Source organism: Paramisgurnus dabryanus, chromosome 24 (assembly GCF_030506205.2).
Source record: "Paramisgurnus dabryanus chromosome 24, PD_genome_1.1, whole genome shotgun sequence".
Lineage (NCBI taxonomy): Eukaryota > Metazoa > Chordata > Actinopteri > Cypriniformes > Cobitidae > Paramisgurnus > Paramisgurnus dabryanus.
The window spans coordinates 28,825,252-28,846,156 of record NC_133360.1 but is presented as its reverse complement, the minus strand read 5'-3'; the positions used below and the strand labels follow the sequence as shown (position 1 = coordinate 28,846,156).

General features: G+C 35.1%; 1 protein-coding gene across 5 annotated transcripts in view; it reads left to right on the top strand.

Annotated features, from left to right (window-relative positions):
- Positions 1–20,905, top strand: part of pcbp4 (poly(rC) binding protein 4) — a 91,336-nt gene that overhangs the window by 32,110 nt on the left and 38,321 nt on the right. For all 5 annotated transcript variants that reach the window (XM_065259830.1, XM_065259829.1, XM_065259828.1 and 2 more), the window contains exons 2-4: positions 9,786–9,964; positions 12,508–12,531; positions 17,828–17,860. In XM_065259830.1, coding sequence (XP_065115902.1) covers positions 9,857–9,964; positions 12,508–12,531; positions 17,828–17,860 — 165 coding nt within the window. In that variant the 5' untranslated portion in view covers positions 9,786–9,856. The remainder of the gene's footprint in view (positions 1–9,785; positions 9,965–12,507; positions 12,532–17,827; positions 17,861–20,905) is intronic.

Genomic DNA, 20,905 nt, shown 5'->3' with positions numbered 1-20,905 from the left:
CATGCATGCTAATCGTCCATCTTCAACATTCATGCTCGTTTTCTATCCAAGTTGGTCTTTATTTGTGACGACCAATGAATGGGGATTAGATTAGAAAGGTCATTACGAGCGCACCCCACGCTCTCCACGTGGGCTGTTCTCACACACATCATAATCCGCGCCCCCGAGCGATTGAATCACGACTTTAGCTTGAGCTGTGCTAACCCTATAATTCCACTGCCAGGTTACCGAGCGCTAATTTAGGTGGCAGTGCTAGCCACAAAGAAGCCTTAATGATTAGCTGTTTCTCTTTTGTAAGTGAGCTCCAGATACAGTACAGCAAAGATGTGAAACCTAAAGACAGTTAACCCGTCATTAACATTTAAGCTAACTAGCTACATTTGATTCAAGATTATTAGAGCCTCATTCAGTCCATCATCAGGCCTCATTCATCCAGAAAAATGTTATGAGAATGTTATTTAGGCGGCAGAACTGGACAGAAAGTCTTTCTGATTAGATGTTTCCTTTTCGTAAGGCACAGGATCTTGAAGCAAGAAGCCCAGCAGGTGCAGTCTTATCCAAAGAAATCCAAAATGAACATCTATCAGACGTACACTATTAATATGCAGAGATACTAAAATGGCCATTAACATACATAAAAAATTAAGCTAAGTAGCTAGGTATAACTTTATACCTAGCTTGGGATAAAAGCGTGAGCTAAATGCCTAAATGTAATTGTATATAACGAAATGTATAACAGCTGGGTATATCTAAATTAAGCTTTTAGATAAGAGTCAGCCCCAAATAATTAAACGCAATGCATTTCTTGTTAGCATTAGCATTTAAGTTGACTGACTAGCAAGCTAAAGCATGCTTACGCTTCTGTTTTACTTGGGTGTATTTTAACATTTTGGACTCCATGATAACTCCATTGCTACGTTTGTTAGTCATGTGTAATAAGTAAGTAGGGGTCATTTTGGGAGCAGATTCACACTGAAAAGAAAAAACTTGTGCACAACTACACCGGAGTATAATGAGTTTTCTTTTCTTTATGCTAGGGGGTCCACCGATATATCGGCCGATTGCTATGCTTTTCAATGAATTACGGTGAAATGCCGTTACATCAAAAGCCAGAGGGCGCTCTCGTGCAGAAACTCAATATGCGCCGCAGAAGAAGAACCATTACAAATGTAGCTCCAGAAAATGGCTTAAGCAAATATTTCGGTTCTTTAAACCTTTTGAGATATTTTCATGATAATAAAGATGTATAATGATTATGTTTGACGAGTGTTGCTTTTTCAAATGCATGTTATAAACGACTCAAACTAACAGTGATTTCAGATCAATAAGAACTTACTGACTAAAGACATAGTACATGAAATAGCTGTGCATAATATCGTTTGTGCGATGAAAAAGAGTTACCGGTCATGTATTATTATTGTATATCGGCATTTATCGTCGCAGCCCCACTTTATGCCAGATATCTTCTGACTGCTTTCCAGTGCTTCGATTCAAATGTCCAGAGTTTAAATATTATTTAACGAGTGGTGGGCAACGATTAATCGCGATTAATCGCATACAAAATTAAAGTTTTTAGAGTTTTTGCATAACATATGAGTGTGTGATGTGTGTAATTATTATGTATATATAAATACACACACACACACACACACTCGTGTATGCATTTAAGAAACATTTACACGTGTATATATATATATATATATATTTATTTATATTTTTATATATTCTATATTATGTATAAATGATTAAAAATTATATATATATATATATATATATATATATATAAAACATTTATGAAATGTATACATGTGTGTGTTTCTGTTTAAATATACATAATAATTACACACAAAACACATAAATATTATGCAAAAACTCACTTTTATTTTGTATGCGATTAATCGCGATTAATCATTTCCAACCATTGCAAACAGCATTTCAGATTCTCTGCTGATGAAAATTGCTTTTGATTGCTGTTTTTTTTTTTTTTTTTTTTTTTTGAGGAGATTCTGGAAAAAAACTCATCCAATAATCATTCACGCAGGTTTTCTTAGTATTTTTTGGTTTTGTACTTGCTGAAGTTTACCGAATGTTATGTCTTGTACTTGTACTGCAGTTTATTGTGATAATTTGAAATTGCATTTAAAATAAAATCATTAACATCTTAAAATCGTCGTGATCCACAGATTGTGTTGTTTACATTCTACGGGAGAAAGAAAATCAACTAGGTTGAAAATGATTTTGGTGAAGCGTGATTTTAAATCATCTCATTTTTAAAACAGTTTGTGAATCTTTTTCACTTTGTGTCACATCGACATTCAGAGTTGCATCATTCTCTTGACATTTCATCGCTGCACATTTGCCACTTGTGGCATCGAGTAGCCGTCAGCAACAACACGCCTGAATCCTTTTCCGAGTCTCCCTCAACCGGTCCAAATCCTTTTGCCGAGTTGTTTTCAGACCTGTCACATAAATCTCCCGTGGCCCTTGGCCCTTCGTCGGCCAGGTCACCGACACTCTTTAGCTGTCAGTCTTCTTTCACAAACCAAACAGCTCCCTGTGGTGCCCACCCAACTCTCTGCGGAGAGGAAAGAAAGAATAATATCGCACCAAAATTGGTGTCGCTTCAGTTTGCGCCTAAACACCATAATTATGCTAAAACACCTGAAGTCGGTATAATAGCTCTGTACTAGCAAACGCTAACGCACCGTTATCTTTCCTCAAGGGCTTGCGACTGTGTTTATTGACCTTTTAAGTTGTTTTAATGCCATGAGCCATCAGCGTAGTTATTGATTTGCTAAAGATAACAATCAAAAAATCCACTTATCACGAGGAATTCATACTTGGCGCACCCACTCCCCGGCTACTTTCGGCATCGGCTGCAAAGATACCGAGACAGCGGCAATTATCGCAATACGATTGTGATGCAACAGCCACAAAAAAGATCAGGCTAAATAAAATCTGACTGCTTTGTAGTTAAGCAGACGCACTGTCGAGTGGAGAACTCTGCTTCTTTAGAGAGCTCTTCAACGCCCCCCTATCCCACTCAGCATAATTATAGTGATCGCGAGTGCGAGATGAGTGATGGGAGGAGAGGGAGGGAGAGACACACGGATGGATGTAGTGGGTGGAGGGAGGAAAGGCAAAACGGCGTGATCTTGTTTTGTCTTGTGCGCTCCGGCAAGGATCTGTCAGAGGAGAGACATGAAGCCACACTTTGCTGATTTAAATAGAGTCTGTGTCTGTCTGTGTACGGATCTCTGTGCAAGCTTGTGTATATACACAAAAAAGTTTTCTGTTAGATACTACATTTTTTATGTTCAATATTTTTATTAGAAATTGTAACTTGTAATACATTTTTTAAATGCAAACAAAACTTAAATTTTAACAAATAAGCATGAAGTAAAAAAATAAATAAATACATGAATAAATACAAAACCCCCACCCAAGAGATATAGAAATAACTATTAGACAGAAAATATAAATAAAATTTCCCTCCCCAACTAAAAACTACATTTTTTTATCCATAAAATATTATTTTAGTAAAAAGGCTTTCTGATAGTTTTGTGTAATTTTATTTTAGGTAACAATGCTGCTTTGTTTGTGGACACAAAACCACTGTTGCTAACACTTATCTTACATAAGATAATTACTTTAATATGAACTAAGAATAAACAATACATAGCCTTTATTATTTTTAATACATTTTTTAAAGTTTTATTTTTAAAATGGGTATTTGTTACCTCATTCCCCGCCAACTATATTTTGAAAATTTGCCCGCCAGCATTTTTTGTGATTTGCACAAAAGTTTCACAAATGCCTTCCAGGAAAATTTTCTTCTATAAATATATAAACATACAAATATATTAGGGCTGGGCATAGATTAAACTAGATTAATCTCATACAAAATAAAAGTAATTTTTGCATAACATATGAGTTTGTGCTGTGTGTAAATATTATACATACATACATACATACATACATACATACATACATACATACATACATACATACATACATACATACATACATACATACATACACATATATATATATATATATATATATATATATATAAAGAAATGTTGTATTTTTATATTTGTTTTTTTATTTATATATAATATAGAATATATACAAATATAAAAATAAATTTATATATACACATGTAAATGTTTCTTAAATACATACATGAATGTGTGTGTGTGTGTGTATTTATATATACACGTAATAATTACACACAACACAAACTCAAAAGTTGTGCAAAAAATTGCTTTTATTTTGTATGAGATTAATCTAGTTTAATCTATGCCCAGTACTAAAATATATCAAATAAAAGAACAGACCCTCTGCTTTTCAAACAAATAAACAAACAAATAAAATGGGGAAAAAAGTTTCATCTGATCTATATTATATGCTTATAAACTCTTAAATATGGGTATTTTTCTTTAAAAAAATTTTTTTAGCGAAAGCTGAAATAATTGCATTTTTGTGGAGAAATTTTGTAAGAGATCAGATTCAGAACGATTATCAAAACATACACAGAGTTTAAAATTAGTAGATAACGTTTTGGCTTCAGTTTTTTCATAAATTGGCAAGTGGAGATTCGCGGTATTGCAGATTAACATAAAAATTCATCAGGAACACTTTTTTATGCAAATGTTTTCTCTTAATTGACGAGATAACTCGTCAATGGCAGGCAAAGAGTTAAGTATGGAATAATTGATGAAGGGTAGTTGAATTATTTAAAAATAATGCACACCTAAAATAACCTTTATTAGGTGTGTGGTTTACAGAAAAATAATCCTCAACCATGGAACATTTCTCAGCCAATCAGAATAAAGCATTCAACAGACATGTGGTATAACATTATTTAATGCACATTTAACAAGCATAAGCAACGTTATACTTGTATACTAGCATTTACAGTATCTAATTAAAATGTATAGTTTGCTAGCTCATGTTTGCTTATGCATTAAATGAAAATATAATTTGTGTTCATATGCAGCTTTTTAATGACATGACGGTGAATAAATTATGATAATAAAAAAATTGACATTTTCAATTTCGATTTGTTATCCCTGTGACATTGGGGTTAGGGTTTCATGATAGTTTTTTTCGTACAAACAATTTTTTGTGAGATCAGGGTGCAAAAACTATGAACATAGTGAATTTCGTCTAGTTATGCTTAGCTCAGCATCCAAAAATGTTTGAAACGGAAAAGTTTTTAAAAACCTTGGTTAATTCGTTTAACTGTAAAAGTTAGAGAGGGTTAAACATGTTAATCGAAAACTAAACCGTGTGAAACTGATGCAAACTGCTCAACTAAAAATGGAGTTTAATGAAGAAAAATAAACAGGTGTGGGAGAGGAACATTCAATTAAATTCCTGGAGGTCCTGAAGAGCATACGCTCATCAGGGTCTTCACGATTATAAAATTACAGGCAGGTGGGTTTCATTAGGGTTCCAGCTAAATTGCAGGATGTGGCCCTCCAGGAATGAAACTGAAAATCCCTGGTGTCAGATTTAGATATGGAAGCAAACTGTAAATCCATTTTTGAAAGTTAAATCTTGATCCAATATCTGTAAACCCTGTGAATGTCACGGAAATTATTTGGTTAGAAAGTGTACGATTTTTTTTAATAGTTTGTTTTTATCTACAAACAAACCTTCTGTTCATAAGAACAGATTAATGAGTACATTAACAACATTAATAATATGTATACTTGAACGATCATATCAAACCAATTATAACATTATTAGCATGTCTTGTGTAAATGTATGTGCAACTATATAATTCATAATTTGTTTGTATATTGTGAGATGAGTGTAACAACAAGTGTAAACCGATGTGTGAATGCAAACACACAGATTATGTACATAAATTTAGAAATGCAACTTATTTTCCTTCATGCATCAAACTCAAATCAGATTGCAAAGAGGCATCAGACAAAATTTTCCAATTGGCTCACATGGGGATGGACACACAAATCTAAATACACCCACAAATGCTTTTTCGTCAGCAGAGAAAGTATTATTTACCCAAGGCCTTCTGCTTCATTGTCTACATAAGAGATTAGACCCAATGCTTTTAAAAAGCTTCTTTTCATATCGTCAAACCAATTCACCCGACAATAACATTAACTCAGCTCTTGTGTAATGCTAATAGAGTTTCCAGTCCAAGGCCGGCCCGGTGTTTAAGAGACACAAGTTTGTCCATTCGGTGGAGTGATGGTGATGCTGGCATGGGTTGGGCCGTGAATCAGTCACGCATGGGTCAGTGGGAAAGAGAAACTAAATTATGATTTTAACCCCATCCTGCAAAGCAGTTTCATCATTCATATACACTGAAACCAAGCGTCATGGCTTGTAATAGAAATGCGTGAAAGTCCTTCGACAAGATTAATCTCACAAACTTGGATATGCACTCTTAAACAAGTTTTGGCTATTTGGTTCCTTTAACATCCAAAAAACCAAATCATGCATCTAAATAGCACTCCCAAGTGTAAAACTATTGCTCGTTTAGTGGATCTATTCACGGCATGTGCCATTATAAATGTTGACAGGATAGGCAAGCAAAAACGGACACATCGGTGTGCATGGCCTTGACTGGCAGGGTGTGTATTTGAGCTGCGCGTCAAACACGGGGGAAGCGAGGGAGAAACAGGCCGATGCAAATAGCAGCGCTCCGCCGTGACCCGACACGCTCGCCTGCATACAAATGCTTTGAATAATCCTGAGTTTGTGTTCATATTCAAACGCACACAGGTGCTCGCTAGTGTCTGTGCAATGGACACTATCGATCTCAGGCTTGGCTTTGAAATGCACTCAGATCTGAACTTGGGCATTTGGTAGAAGTAGCTCATGACATACGGTCAATATTGCAGGATACATTTATTACATTATATTCCAGTATGTACGCACAAGTAGTCTGAGACTTGGATGGTTATTATTCCCTATGCATTTCAAAGTATCCGGTAATTGTAGTTTAACTGGCAGAGCATTGGGTTGGCAACACAAATATGGGTCATGGGTCACCATGGGTCATGCATTTGATTCCAAGAAACACCCATACTAATAAAGCTTGAATGCACCTGAAAGTGTACCATGTCTACTATCAGTGTACAGCCAAAGATACTGTTGGTTCATCTTCATTAGCTGTGCCATTGTATTACACATTAAGGTAGTAGGGGGATTTACAGGTTATTTGGATCCATTTAATGGAAATGTTCCAGTAGACACATCTTTCTTAAGGTTCAAAGCTATTATCGAAGCAAACAGGACGTGGTCTTGAATCCTTGATGGTTTAGCAGTTTTTTTCCATTTATTTAATAGAAATGTTGTTTCTGGACTAACAAAAACTTGGCAAAATGGTGATGAGTGACCACAGGTGTGAACCACCGGACACCATCTCTTTGTCGCTTACTATAATTGGATGGCAGATAGCCTTAAGGGAGGAGAATAAATGAGACGCAAGTAACGATCGCTTTGCACAAATGACAAGCACACCGGTGGACATGACTGTCCAAATTACACGCCGCCAAACTCCCACACACCCGACTCGCCGATGCCTCTCACGTAATGTAAATGTGTGGCACGAGTCCTGTCGAAATGACTTCACTTTTGAGTGCGCGTGACGGCGGTGGGTTTAATTAATATGTCGGCGGATTACAGAAAGCGTGATGAGGGGGACGGTGAAGAAATGATAGACGGTTTGTTTTTAGCGGTCATGAACGCCCTCATCAAGCTAATTCATCATTAGCATGCCAAAACGGTTTTGTAGCTTGTGTGACATCTGTCGTAGCAGTTCAGACACTTGCCAATCAATTTTTATACTGTATGAAGAAAACACATGCAGAGGATATGAAAAGTGGCTCTCCTGATTTTGCCAAGTAGTTGATGTCCTCAGGGCAACATTATGTCAACATTTCAAGATTTTAAAAATACGTTTAAGGGTTGTTTCAAGTTTCAATCAGGATTAGCTACTTCTAGACTATTGTTTTTCACTTATTGTTTAAGGGTTCAGTTATGGTTAGGGTTGGGCTTAGGGGTGGGTTAGGGTTATGTTTTTTTTTTTACAAATATGTTTTCCATGGGTCAACACAAAATATGTTACAATGAGGACATCTCTCATTTGGCAAAATCTTAGATCATAAACAAATTTTACATTAAAACCATATTTTTGTATGTTTTTTTAAGTGAACAACTTTGCAATTTAGATTAAGTCAGGCTTCTCAATGGAAATAATATGGTAGGGACTTGATTTAACACATTGGGAATTGATTGGATTGTGAAGTGGGCGTGGCATTGTAGAATTAATGCAGATAATTGGAAGGGAGGGGCTACAAAGTACATGGGATTTGTGATGTCATCAGAAATGAAGTTATTACAATTTATTTCAAGATTATAAATACATTTGTTGCTGTTGTTTTTTCCGTTGTTTATGCCGAATTGACGTGCATATTTTGCGTCTACGTTGTCGATGATGTTGATGCTTTGGCCTGGCCCTATTTGCAAGGTTTACCTGCCGGTAAATATTAATACACATAACACATATTTAAAAGTAATTATTTATTGAATATATATTTCAAAAACTGAAAATTCTTCATAAAAAACAATAAACTAAAAATAAAAATGCAATGTTTTGCAGTATTTCTTTAAATGCTGTTTTTCCACTGTATTAAATTGCTTTGCAATGCATCGCATTGTCAGTTAAGGAGCGCCGTCTGATACGGTCTCGTTTATACAGGCGCTGCAGCTCCCCCTTGTGTTTTTTGAAGAGATGTGCAATCATTGCGGTGATCTGAAATCATCGCGATGAGGTCACACAATCGATTATTAAATCATTGTGACAGCCCTAACAGTAACTCATAATGCTGTGTCAAGTGAAGTGTAGCAATGCAATAGCATTTTGTCCCAGTCCACTGTGCTCCAATCTAGCTGTCACTGAACAGCGACAACAAACAACAATCTGCTCGAACAGCCCCTGAGCCGCACTGTCTGAGAGCATAGCATTAAAATCAGATTTTGCTGAAACTACTTCAGATATTTGTCGTCTTAGATGTTTCTCAATGCTCTCCGCAGTGCACCGTCTATAAAAAGCATTCAGACAGTCTCCAAAGAACCTGTGCTGTTTCATTCAGTTAGATGTGCACAAAACCTGCAATTTTCAAAGATTGTTCACAACCAGCCCCACCTCAACAAGTCTGGGTCGCCACCTTAAACTACAGAAATGCACTGGGAGTCATTTCGGCGAGCACTTCCAGTTATGCCGCCTTCTCTGACTAGGGCTAAATCGGTGACACTGGGTTTGGTTTGTGATGTGTGCTTTTGTAACACAACACCACAATGTCATCGTTCAGCTGCCTGGGCATTGTTGGATTTGTGTGTCATGCGTGTTTTCTCTTAACTGAATGCTTTGAGCGAAAGATCAGATGGCATGGGTATCACAGATCGTATTTATTGCTGAGACATGCAGTATTCCCTCAACTGTTTGAGCTTGGCGCTAGCAATGCCACCAAGGTCATGAGTTCGAATCTAAGACAGCATATTGAGTTGCACTAAGACAAAAGTGCATAAACGAAATGAGATTTTTGGGTTATATTAGCTCTCATAAAGCGTTTGGTCAATATCTCAGAGAACTGGTGTGATGGGTACAGTAGATTGCTGAGGGCATAAATGTCACCAAAAAGAGAAGGCATATATTTCTAAGACTTTGCATCACAGCACGCATGCGGGCGGTGACGATGTCATCTTCCTGATGTTTTATGCTTTATGTATTGTTGTTACAGAGAAGCGAGCGGAAGGAGAGACTCCTGACTCCCCCCTCCCCACCCATTCCATCATCCGCAGAGCATCTTTCATGCGTCTCCCTGGGCCCAACTCCCACGTCAGGATGAACTGTGAGCAGGATTTTGGAGATGGAGGAATGAATGTCACACTAACCCTCCGCCTGCTCATGCACGGCAAGGTAAGCACACTTACGTGCAGCCTGCGTGTATATTTCAAAATGATAAATTGGACTGAAATTTCTGAAAAGAAATATATTCTGGGAAACTTTATATTTCAAAGTATTGCAGCATTTAAACTCACAATCTATAATTGTAGTAATATGTCTCAGTATTTAGGAGAAAAAAACAAGTCTGGGAGAAGTAAAGTGTACTCCAGCATTGATCATTTCTGTTTGACCAAAATCCTTACTAAGAATATGAATTGCATAAAGTATCCAAGTTCAGTGCAGATGAAAGAAAAAAGTAAAATATATACTGATTTCGACGATGCTATACTTAACATAATTGCTTTATAATTGCATCGTGATCTAGGTATTAATGTAAAAAAATTAACTCAATCTCCGCCAGCCTTTTTTAAAAAAGTTGATTTTCACAAAAGTTTCACAAAAACATTCTTCTATAAATATATAAACATATCAAATATAACAAATGAAAGAACAGACCCTCTGCTTTCAAACAAACAAAATGGGGAAAAAACATTTAATATTATCTTCTTTTGATATCTTTTTAAAACCTCTCAAATATGGGTAGGTTTCTTCAAAAGTACCACATTTTGAGCAAAAAGTTGAAATAATTGAATTTTTCCAAAGCACTTTTGTTAGAGATCAGATTCAGAACGAAGATCAAGTCATACACAGAGTTTAAAATGTTGTAGAATAGCTGATACTTCAGTTTTTTATAAAATCGTTATCTAGTGAATAATAGCGGAATTACAGATTACTCGTCAGGAAAGAGTCATTGGCAGGGAAACGTTTTGTCTTAATGAGATAACTCGTCAATGGCAGTGAAAGAGTTAAAATATTTGAAATAATAATAAATTAGGTAAGAGCGCCATCTAGTGGTTAGTAAAGGAATTATGGATTACAGTAAAAACTCGTCAGGAAAACGTCATTGGCAGGGCAAACGTTTTCTCTTAACTCATTCCCCGCCAGCCTTCTTTTTTAAATTGCCCGCAAGCATTTTTTTTTTTTTTTTGATTTTCACAAATGTTTCACAAAATTCCGCCCGGGATTTTTTTTTTATAAATATATAAACATACAAATATATCAAATTAAAAAACAGATCCTCTGCTTTCGAACTAAAAAAAACTAAACAGGGAAAAACGTTTCATCCTATCTTCATTTGTTTTCTTTTATCACCTCTTAAATATGGGTAGGTTTCTTCAAAAAAGCAAAATTTTGAGCAAAAAGCTGAAATAATTACATTTTTGGGAATTTTTTTTTTTTAGACATTGGATTCAGAACAAAAAACAAAACATACATGGAGTTTAAATGTTGTTAAATTATTTTTTTCTTCAGTTTTTTATAAATTGGGTAATTTTTCTTGTTGTCTCTTAACTCATTCCCCGCCAGCCTTTTTTTTTTAAGTTGCCCACAAGCATTTTTTGTGATTTTCACAAAAGTTTTACAAAATTCCTTCCAGGAAATGTTTCTTCTATAAGTATATAAACATGCAAACATCCATTTTTTTTATTTATCTAGTGGATAATAGTGGAATTACAGATTACAGTCAAAACACGTCAGTAAAATGTCGTTGGAAGGGAAATGTTTTCTCTTAATTGACAAGATAACTCGTCAATGGCAGGGAAAGAGTTAATTGACGAGATAACTCGTCAATGGATTTTGACTCAATGAAAGAGTTCAAATCCTTTAGCATATTTATATTTAATCATTATATTTACGTGACATTTAAACGTCTTATCTTAAAACCGAAATGAAACGTATTTTCCTCGTGGAAGCTCTGCATTTGTTAAAAAAATAAGCAAATAAAATATTTAAAATCAATATTTAAGGAACCTTACCTTGCTTATAAGGTAAATAGCTATGTAATAAGGGGGATAATGTAAAGGCAGTCATTTGTAATCGTGAAATAAGCCCCTTCATTTCACGTGGGGATCTGTTGATTACAATGTCGGGATTTATTTCTGAGATAACAACCCTTATTATCCCTTACATATCGCCCTGTCCTAAATCAAACACTGGAGTTATTAGTAAACAAACAGATGTCAATATCATTGCTGTCATTACTGTGTGTTGTCATCATGTGTCAGAGAAACTGTGAATGACAGATTTCATCCCACTCCTTCTCATCTTTCACATTCGCATGCCAGTAAAACGAATGAGTCATTAAAAACAGTCATGAAAAATCCATGAAGACATAACCAACCGTTAATAAACTGACACATTTATCTGATTTATGTGCACAGTTTATGCTAATTCTCAAACACATCAACAGATTGTGAAGTTTTAAAGATACTTTCAATGATGATAAATACAGATATCATTTCAATGTGATGTCATTCAAGGAAAGCTCAAGAGAAACATTCTTACTGGAAGTTTTTCATGTCTCAAGACCATATAATGAAAAATAAAGGGATAGTTCACCCAAAAATGAAAATTCATCAACACAAATATCAAACATTTCCCAGTCTTCCTCGTGCAAAAACCCACAGTGTTATCTGACAGATCAATACGCTGACATTTGCTTGTTTCTGTTTTCACAGGAGGTCGGAAGCATCATAGGCAAGGTGAGCAAATATCTTTGTTCCTGTTGTTTCCTTTGTTGACTTTGATGTTTGACTACGATGGATGTGTCTTGAATGTGTGTCACCGTCGCTGGGAAAAGCACAACAATCGATTCCAGATGTAAAATGTCACACATTAATACTTTAAATGTAACATAGTTCATGAAAGATCCTCTTTAAATGACAAATTCACATTGGAAAAACTACACTACCCATAATCCCAAAGAAAGATCTACTTAGATCCACCAAGAGTTACCATGGAAACGAGAACCAAAGGTGCAGCAACCACACATTCCCACAATGCATTGCAAATTTATCTTTTGTACACTTGGCTGCATTGATTGATACGTTTAATGTTGTCAATATGTATGTCATATGTTTTGTGTAGGGTTCATGATGTTAACTTATGTGATTTATGTAATTTGCAATGCATCATGGGAAGTAAATAAAGTCATTTAAGTGAACACATAAATAATTGAATACAGTTTTGTACTTTAATCATCTGTTTTTACTTTTTGCTTTAAATCAAAGTCTTACATCTTGCTGGTTGGTTTGGCTTAGAACTCTTCATTGAAATTTTCTCTTTTGAGGATCTTATTGAGTTTCTTCAAAGCACTTTCTATTTTTAAAGTTTGAAATTCTAGTTGTGCATCATGTGTATTAATGATCTGGATATATTACAATGTCCAGGTCTACATCCAGCACTGTTTATCCCTAGAGCCAGTGCAATTGTCTCTGCGAGACCGAAAGTAGACGTCACAATGATTAGTAAACACAGCATGTCAGCTAGTGATGATGAGATGATTTTTGGATGATTTTTGTGGCCCGAAGCTACAAAACACTCACCCAAATATGCAGAAATACACACAGTTGTTGGCATTTCATTGGCCGCACATAAATGAAAGTTGCTCCCTTCAGTAGCGGTCTGCTAATAGGTCTCTGGGCCTTTGCCAAAGTTTTGGCTTGAGCGTCCAGATGGAGGAATACAGACTTCTGTAAGCTCCACGGGGGATTGCACTGCTTAACATACGTCTTTTCAAATACATAGTTTGGTATATTGTCCTGGAAAAGTGCTCGCAATATACATACGTTTTCAACGTGCACAAAAAGAAGTGAAAAATTTATTTGGCCACAATTGTACTGCACAATAGAAATGTTTCAATAAGATGGATTAGTTACTTGCTCTTACACCTCCACTTCATATCTTCTTTAAGGAAGGATTTAATTTGAAAAGTAGGCCCAAAACATGAACATAAACATCTACACAAACTCAATGTTATTGGGTCCAAGGTGAGGATGCAAGTATGCAACGCATTGTTAGTAATGCCACTAGGGGTGCTATATTGCGCTTTAGCATAAACTATTATCTATGGTTGGTTTACTTTACTTTACCAGTAAAACTTCCATCGAAGCACCACAACACAGTTAGTTAAGTTAACATTTTTATAGCTGAGTTTTAGTAATGGGTCAATGACATGCATTTTTTTGTTTACATGGGCAAACTTTTGGACAAGATGTTTTAAACCGCAATCATGTGCCTTTTATAAAAAAAAAGTATAAAAAAGTATACATAGTAAACATGATATCACATTATCCAGTGAACCCCTGGTGGTCTTTATGGCTGAATGAGAAGCATGATTTCTCTCAAATACTGAAAAAAGTAGCTACTTTAATGTAATTGGTAGGCTTGAACACTTTTAGGTGTCAGGTGGTACAACCAACGTAAAAGAAAATGCTATTTTATCAAACACATTTTAATTGTATTTAAAAAGTATATTTACAAATTTAATATCGCAAGCAAAATGTTATACCAGCATCCAAGTAGAAATTTGTTAAATGCAAATTTATTGCGGAGGTCAGGTGGTGCAACCAGAAAGTCAAAGGGTCTAAGTGCTATGAATGCCCCTAAGAAAGAAAAAAACATTATGCTAAATATTTTTTATAATAATTTTAGTTTTAATAAATGCAAGCTAGGTTGTGTATAATTGTTATTATACTTTTTTTAATTATTGTTCTAGTATAGTTTTCAAGGTTGTTTTACACTTTCAAACCATTTTCAGGATTATCATTTTAAATGCTGCTATCAAATAAACAAACAATCTGCATGACACAGGAATCGCATTAAAACTTATCTGGCAAAAGGACAATGATTGGTTGTACCACCTGACATTTTGTCATATCATTAAAATATACTGAAATGTTCAATAAACAAAACTCGTCTCCTGATTCAAAAATATGCATTACATCCATTTTCAAAACATTTCTTAAAATGTTTTTAGGAGCTTGTTTTGTTATTATCCCTTATATCACATTTTGCTTAATAGCACATGGATTTTAAAATATTTCTATGTCCTGCCTTCTTTCTGACATGTGTTATTGTCACGGTCACACAAGACCTGATGTTAATTTGGACAACAGGACGGGATGCATTAATGATTTCAATGCTTAAACCAAGCATGTGTGTCTGTATTTATGTAGAAAATGCTTATGCACATATATCTTAATGTGTTAAATTGACATTAATTTATGCCACATATCATATTAATATGAATATTACATTCACTCGTAGTGGACTGTTAGCAATGTGCAGCTGCCTCAGGGCTTTTTCATGCCATTTATGGAATGATAATGCTCTGTCACGTTCCTGTATAAGCTGTGCCATGGCTTTGATATTCCTCGTCGTCTTTTTTTACCTCCGCTTAGGAAAATGAATGAAGGGCTATTTCCTAAAGTAAAATCAATACACTTAGGTTTGGTTTCCCGAACATAAATAAACACAGACCTAGACCTAAGTTTGTGCAGTTACATCGCAGACTGAAAGAGCTACCTTAAGTCGATTACTATTCTTAATGCATCTTGAGGAGAAAGTGATAAAGGTGAATGGGAAATTATGAGCTGTAATGGACCTCAGCTCAGAGTAGACAACATACGTAATTCGACGCGAATGTAAATGAAGCTGTTCAGGACGAAAGCTCGAGTCTCGTTCACAAACACAAGCTTAAATGACTTCTCATGTATTTTGGGCTTCATTCTTGAAGCACAAGCTGAACGAATTTCAGTGCGAAATGTTCGTTAAATGATTCTTCATTCATTTTAGCACTTGCTAGCTTGATTGTTAGCGTCTTTTGTAAACCATTTTTAAGTAAATTGTTGCATGGATATGAATGATTTACAAACAAATGACACAGAAATCAGTTCTATTTCATGCATGTGGTCAAGTATGTTTCGTGGCATTATTTGTACGTTTGAACATTTTATGCGTTAGCGATATGCAAAATTCGAACGTTTCACACCTAGGTAACACTATGACATATATGTTCATTTGACATTATTTTTTACATTTTTGTTACTTTAACTTATAAAAACAAGTGAACTAAATTCCTTAAAGGTGTAGCGGAGGATTTTCTCGAATTTTAGAAAAGAACCGCCTTCTCCACTTTTTAAAAAAAATGTAATTGCGCAACACTCCTGATTGACAACTTGGAGGACCAATAGTCTTGATGATCCACCGGAAAAAGAAAATCACAAGTCAAAACTTAAAATAGTAGGTTTACTTGATTTGCAAAACCAAGTTGTTTTAACTTCATGCTGCATTCATTTTTTTAGGATTCATGACTATTTGAGTCACCGATGCCAACGTGTAAATTTCTTTGAATATACGCGGAAGCAAACATTAGACCCAAAGATTAGGCCAAATGTTGTCCCAACTAGCTTAACAGAGTTGCCTGCAGAAACAATTTCATTTCAAAGCATGTTTTTGATTTGTTCAGGGTTTTGGAGCTCCCAGCATGCATCTCAGTATGAATAAATGATGCTGCTCAGTTATAGCATTGTTCTGCTGTTTTTAGACTCTACGCTGATGTCTTTCCTTTCATCGCTGTTTTTGCGTCTTAAGATCTCATCGTTTTACTTAATGATGTTTGTTGATCATCACCGTTAATGAGCTTTTTGAGTGAAGCATTTAAGTCTGTGTGTGTTTGGTTAAAACTATTGCATATTATATTTTCCTTGCAAGATGTTCTTTACAGACAAACTTCACTTCATATAGAAATAAAAAAAAACATGTATGAGATTTAAAGGGATAGTTCGGCCAAAAATGATATTAAACCCATGATTTATGCACCCTCAAGCTGTCCGAGATGCATATGTCCATCATTTTTAGTTATTTTAGAAAATGTCCTAGATCTTTCAGTTTATAAAATGCAAGGATATGGGGGCCACCTCCTTCAAGTCCAAAAATGTGCATCCATACGCTAAAGTAATCCAAACGGCTCCAGGGGGATAAACGAAGGCCTTCTGAATGTAATCTGTGCGGTTTTGTCGTAGAAATATTTTTTTAATACTTTATAAACGAAAATAACTAGCTTCTGGTAACGCCATGGATATTTCTATGACAAAACCGCACGGTTAATCCTCAGGCCGTTTGGATTACTTTTGGGAATGATGGATGCACAATCATTGAGCTTGAAGGAGTGGACCTCATAACTTATATTTTATAAACTGAAAGATCTAGGACAATATCTAAAATAACTGAAAATGTGTTCGTCTGAAAAATTATGCATGTGCATCTCGGACGACTTGAGGGTGATTGAATCGTGGGTTTAATATCATTTTTGGCCAACTATTATAAACGTATACCATTTTTGCCATTTTTTAAAGATTCGTTTAATTGAGAAGACCAGTTGAACAGAAACCTTGCAATCAAGCGATGATTTAATAAGCAGCTGTGAATAGTGACACATGCATCAGAGTGTGAAAGCCGTCGAAATTTCTACCAACCGCTAACTTTGGATTTATGAGACGTGTGGTCTCGAAATAGTGCCATCTGAAATCAAAATCCCCTTGATGAATTAAGAGCACTCAAGCCCCGCTTTTCCACTGTCATGACACATCCGATTGCTTTTCTGCACCGCTATAAACAATAAAACGTCAGTCAAGCATGCTTAAACGGGCATTTGGATCCTCGGTCATGACTACACGGTATGTGTTTGCTCCATGTGTCAGATAGCGGGACTCTATTTGAGACTCTCTAAGTGATTCATGGGCTATTGATTCTCCAGACCTTCCAAACGCGGGCCCTAGGATTGGAAAACCTGTTCCCTTGGGGTTCATCCATGCAGATGCCATATTGCTGTGTAGCGAAGCAGAATTGATATTAATTCCAGCTATCTGTTCAACTAGTCAAACTCACTTTATCCTGAGCTATTATGAGATTGGGAAAGACAGTCACTCTGTAAACGTATTGTGCAAACGCAACACAAAGGCTTTAAGTGAGTTATGTCTTTTTTTTTCTCTACAGAAAGGAGAGACCGTGAAGAGGATACGAGAGGAGGTAAGCCGCATGCTACATACAGTACTTCTCCTTCGTCTATCTTGACTACCCAGCATGCATCAGTAGACGGCATTTCTTTGAAGCTAGCATGATGTACGCCACATGCTATTTGTGAAAAATACACAAAACGCCCTTATTTCCAATGTAAGATCTCAATGTCCACTGCATACTGCGGAAGATGTGAATATTTAAATGAACCCTTTCATCACAAGGGCATCTGACATGCAAGCGCACACAAAATAATTCATTATTTGATATGACTGCACTGGTATTTTCAAGGTAACAATGGCATCCATACAAAGATTGAAGCAGGTTACCAAGGAGAGAGACCCAGGCGTGGGTGAGCATGTTTCTGCGAGAATAAAAAAAATCTCCCTCACACACAGTTAATCAGTAGAAATCCTTCAAGGCACACATCTTTGCGTAGCTCGACTTCACCCCTCCATAATGGTTTTTGCTTCCTAACAACGTAAAATGTCAAAAAGGCTCCGTTCGTTCACCCTTATTAACGGTTTAGGGGTTGGCGAACGCAAACACGAGTCTGTGTACAAGTCATTTTCTATCGCATTAGGGACACCACGGGGGTCGATCCACAGATGTCAAAAATAGACAAAAATTGCCATCCGCACTGTTTTGTGCTGTTGTAAATAGATGAAGCGTAAAGGAACAGCAAAAATGGAAAATTCTGTCATTATTTTTATTTGGAAAGACATAAGAGGATCTCTTTCTATGCTTTTACTAAAAAACTATGCAGTCCTTGTGTCTGAATTGCATACTTTTATATATAGTATGCAAAAATCGGTATGCAAAATGAGTAATATGTCTAAAGTATGTGAGAAATACTACTATTGCTGGGATTTCTTAGTATGTATCACATGGACACTTTGAGGAGCCACCAAATGGGTAATAGATTAAAAATACAAGAAAACTGTGAACTACGCGACTCTATTCAAGCTTAAAGCCGTGTTCACACTAGACATTCAGCATGCAAAATTTTTAATAGACCCTAGTAGCAACTAAATATGATATCATGCAATAAAGTGATGTTTTTTCATTTACACATTATGGATTTTGAAGCTCTATTAACTCTTTCGCCGCCAGCCATTTTTTGTGATTTTCACTAAATGCTTTCCAGGAAAATTTTCTTATAAAAATATATAATCATACAAATATATCCAAAAAGGGGAAAAATGTTTCCTATCTATATTTTGTTCTACGCTTATAAACTTAACTTAAATATGGGTATTTATCTTAAAAAAAAATCTTTTTTTAATCAAAAAGCTAAAATATTTGCATTTTTGTGAAGGAATTTTCTTTGATATCAGTTTCAGAACGATTATCAAAACATACACAAAATTAGTAAATAATTTTTTTGCTTCAGTTTTTTTTATTGGGTAAATGTTACTGTATTAACATAAAATGTAATTAGGAAAATGTTTTTTTATGCAAATGTTTTTTTCTTAATTGACGAGATAACTTGTGAATGGCGTGGAAAAGAGTTAAATTTACCATAATGGCTGCTTTTATTATTTAAGTACGAAATACGATTGTGCAATATTGTTATTTTCATTATTTAATTTTTCATACCTGAAAAGGTCACACTTTGACGTATCGTTCAAGATGTGCTACAAATTCGCAAAGTTTAACAAATTTGAACTTTGGAATGCAGTGAAATGCAAAACTTTTCGCATGAGCCTGCATTTTCGTTTTGATTAATTCACATGCGAATAAATCTAAGTGATACAGGAATGTGGGTCAATGAAGTGACGTTACTTATTTTGTGTCCGTATGGTTCAATTAAATGTAAACGGGTAAAAAATTCTAAATAAATGGGCAGATTACTTGCAGGACCAAGTCTAAAATTTCTGGTTTTATCTCATTTTGAAAGAATATTTGGGGATAATTGCAAAAATGTCAATTAGTGTAACTAGTAGTTTTTTAATATAATCATTCAGTTTAGTGTAATGTGATTTTTTTACATACATTTTTACATCATTTGTCAAAGATTAGGTAAAAAACAGACGTGTTTTCAACATATGTCAGGACAAATATTTTACAAAAACCCATTAAAATTTACATTTAGAAATAACTAATAAAATGATTTATTTTTTAGTTTTTTGATGATTACGCTTACATGCCATCAAGGTGGATAAAATATTTAATATTTCTCATTATTTGGCACAATTGGTGGTTACACCATTTGACATTTTCCAAGTCTTAACTTTCATAAAAATTTAATTTTTGATTGCATAAAATTCATGAAATAAACCTAATGCATGCTTTTAAAAGTTTTTTTTTTTTAAGATTTTTGAATTTCTGATCTTGCCAAATTGTTTTTTGTCACTGACCCATGTATTGAAGACATGTATTAATTCAGTCTAAATTGTACTTTTACAACATCTGAATAAATTATAAGCACGCTTGTTGTAAATACGTCATAAGTGTTTACGAACTTGGCTGAAGTAGTACGTCCAGATTTCATTTATATTTCAACCACACATACTATATTATACATACTATACTTCATTTTATTAAGGGCATATGTGATTTCAAATGCAGGTAGTGACTCAGGTCTGCCCATGTGACTCGTACGCTATATTCAGAGTATTTTTAAGAAAAAAAAACATTTAAAATTGAGGCAGCACGTCTTGCATGACATGGCTAAATGTTATTGATTGAAGTGTCGGCTTACCTAATCGTGACACACATATCGCTTAAAAAAATGTAAATGAAACCTCAAATTCAGTCTGCCGCTAACACAAAGCTATCATATAGCTCCAGAGAAACTGAAATATTGATCCCAAGTCATATAGGCTATGGCATCTTTTGTGTGTTTCACAGATAAATGAAAGTCATACAGGTTTGGAAAGATATGAGCGTGAATGAAGGATGACAGAGTTTAATGTTAAATGTTAAAAATAATCTGTACTGTCATAAGCAACAACATATATAAGTAGTGTGGCACAAGCACCCCCATTGCCTAAATGTAGTTATGATATTTAACATTACAGCTTTGATATAGAGGTCCTAGAAAAGAAAGTGACA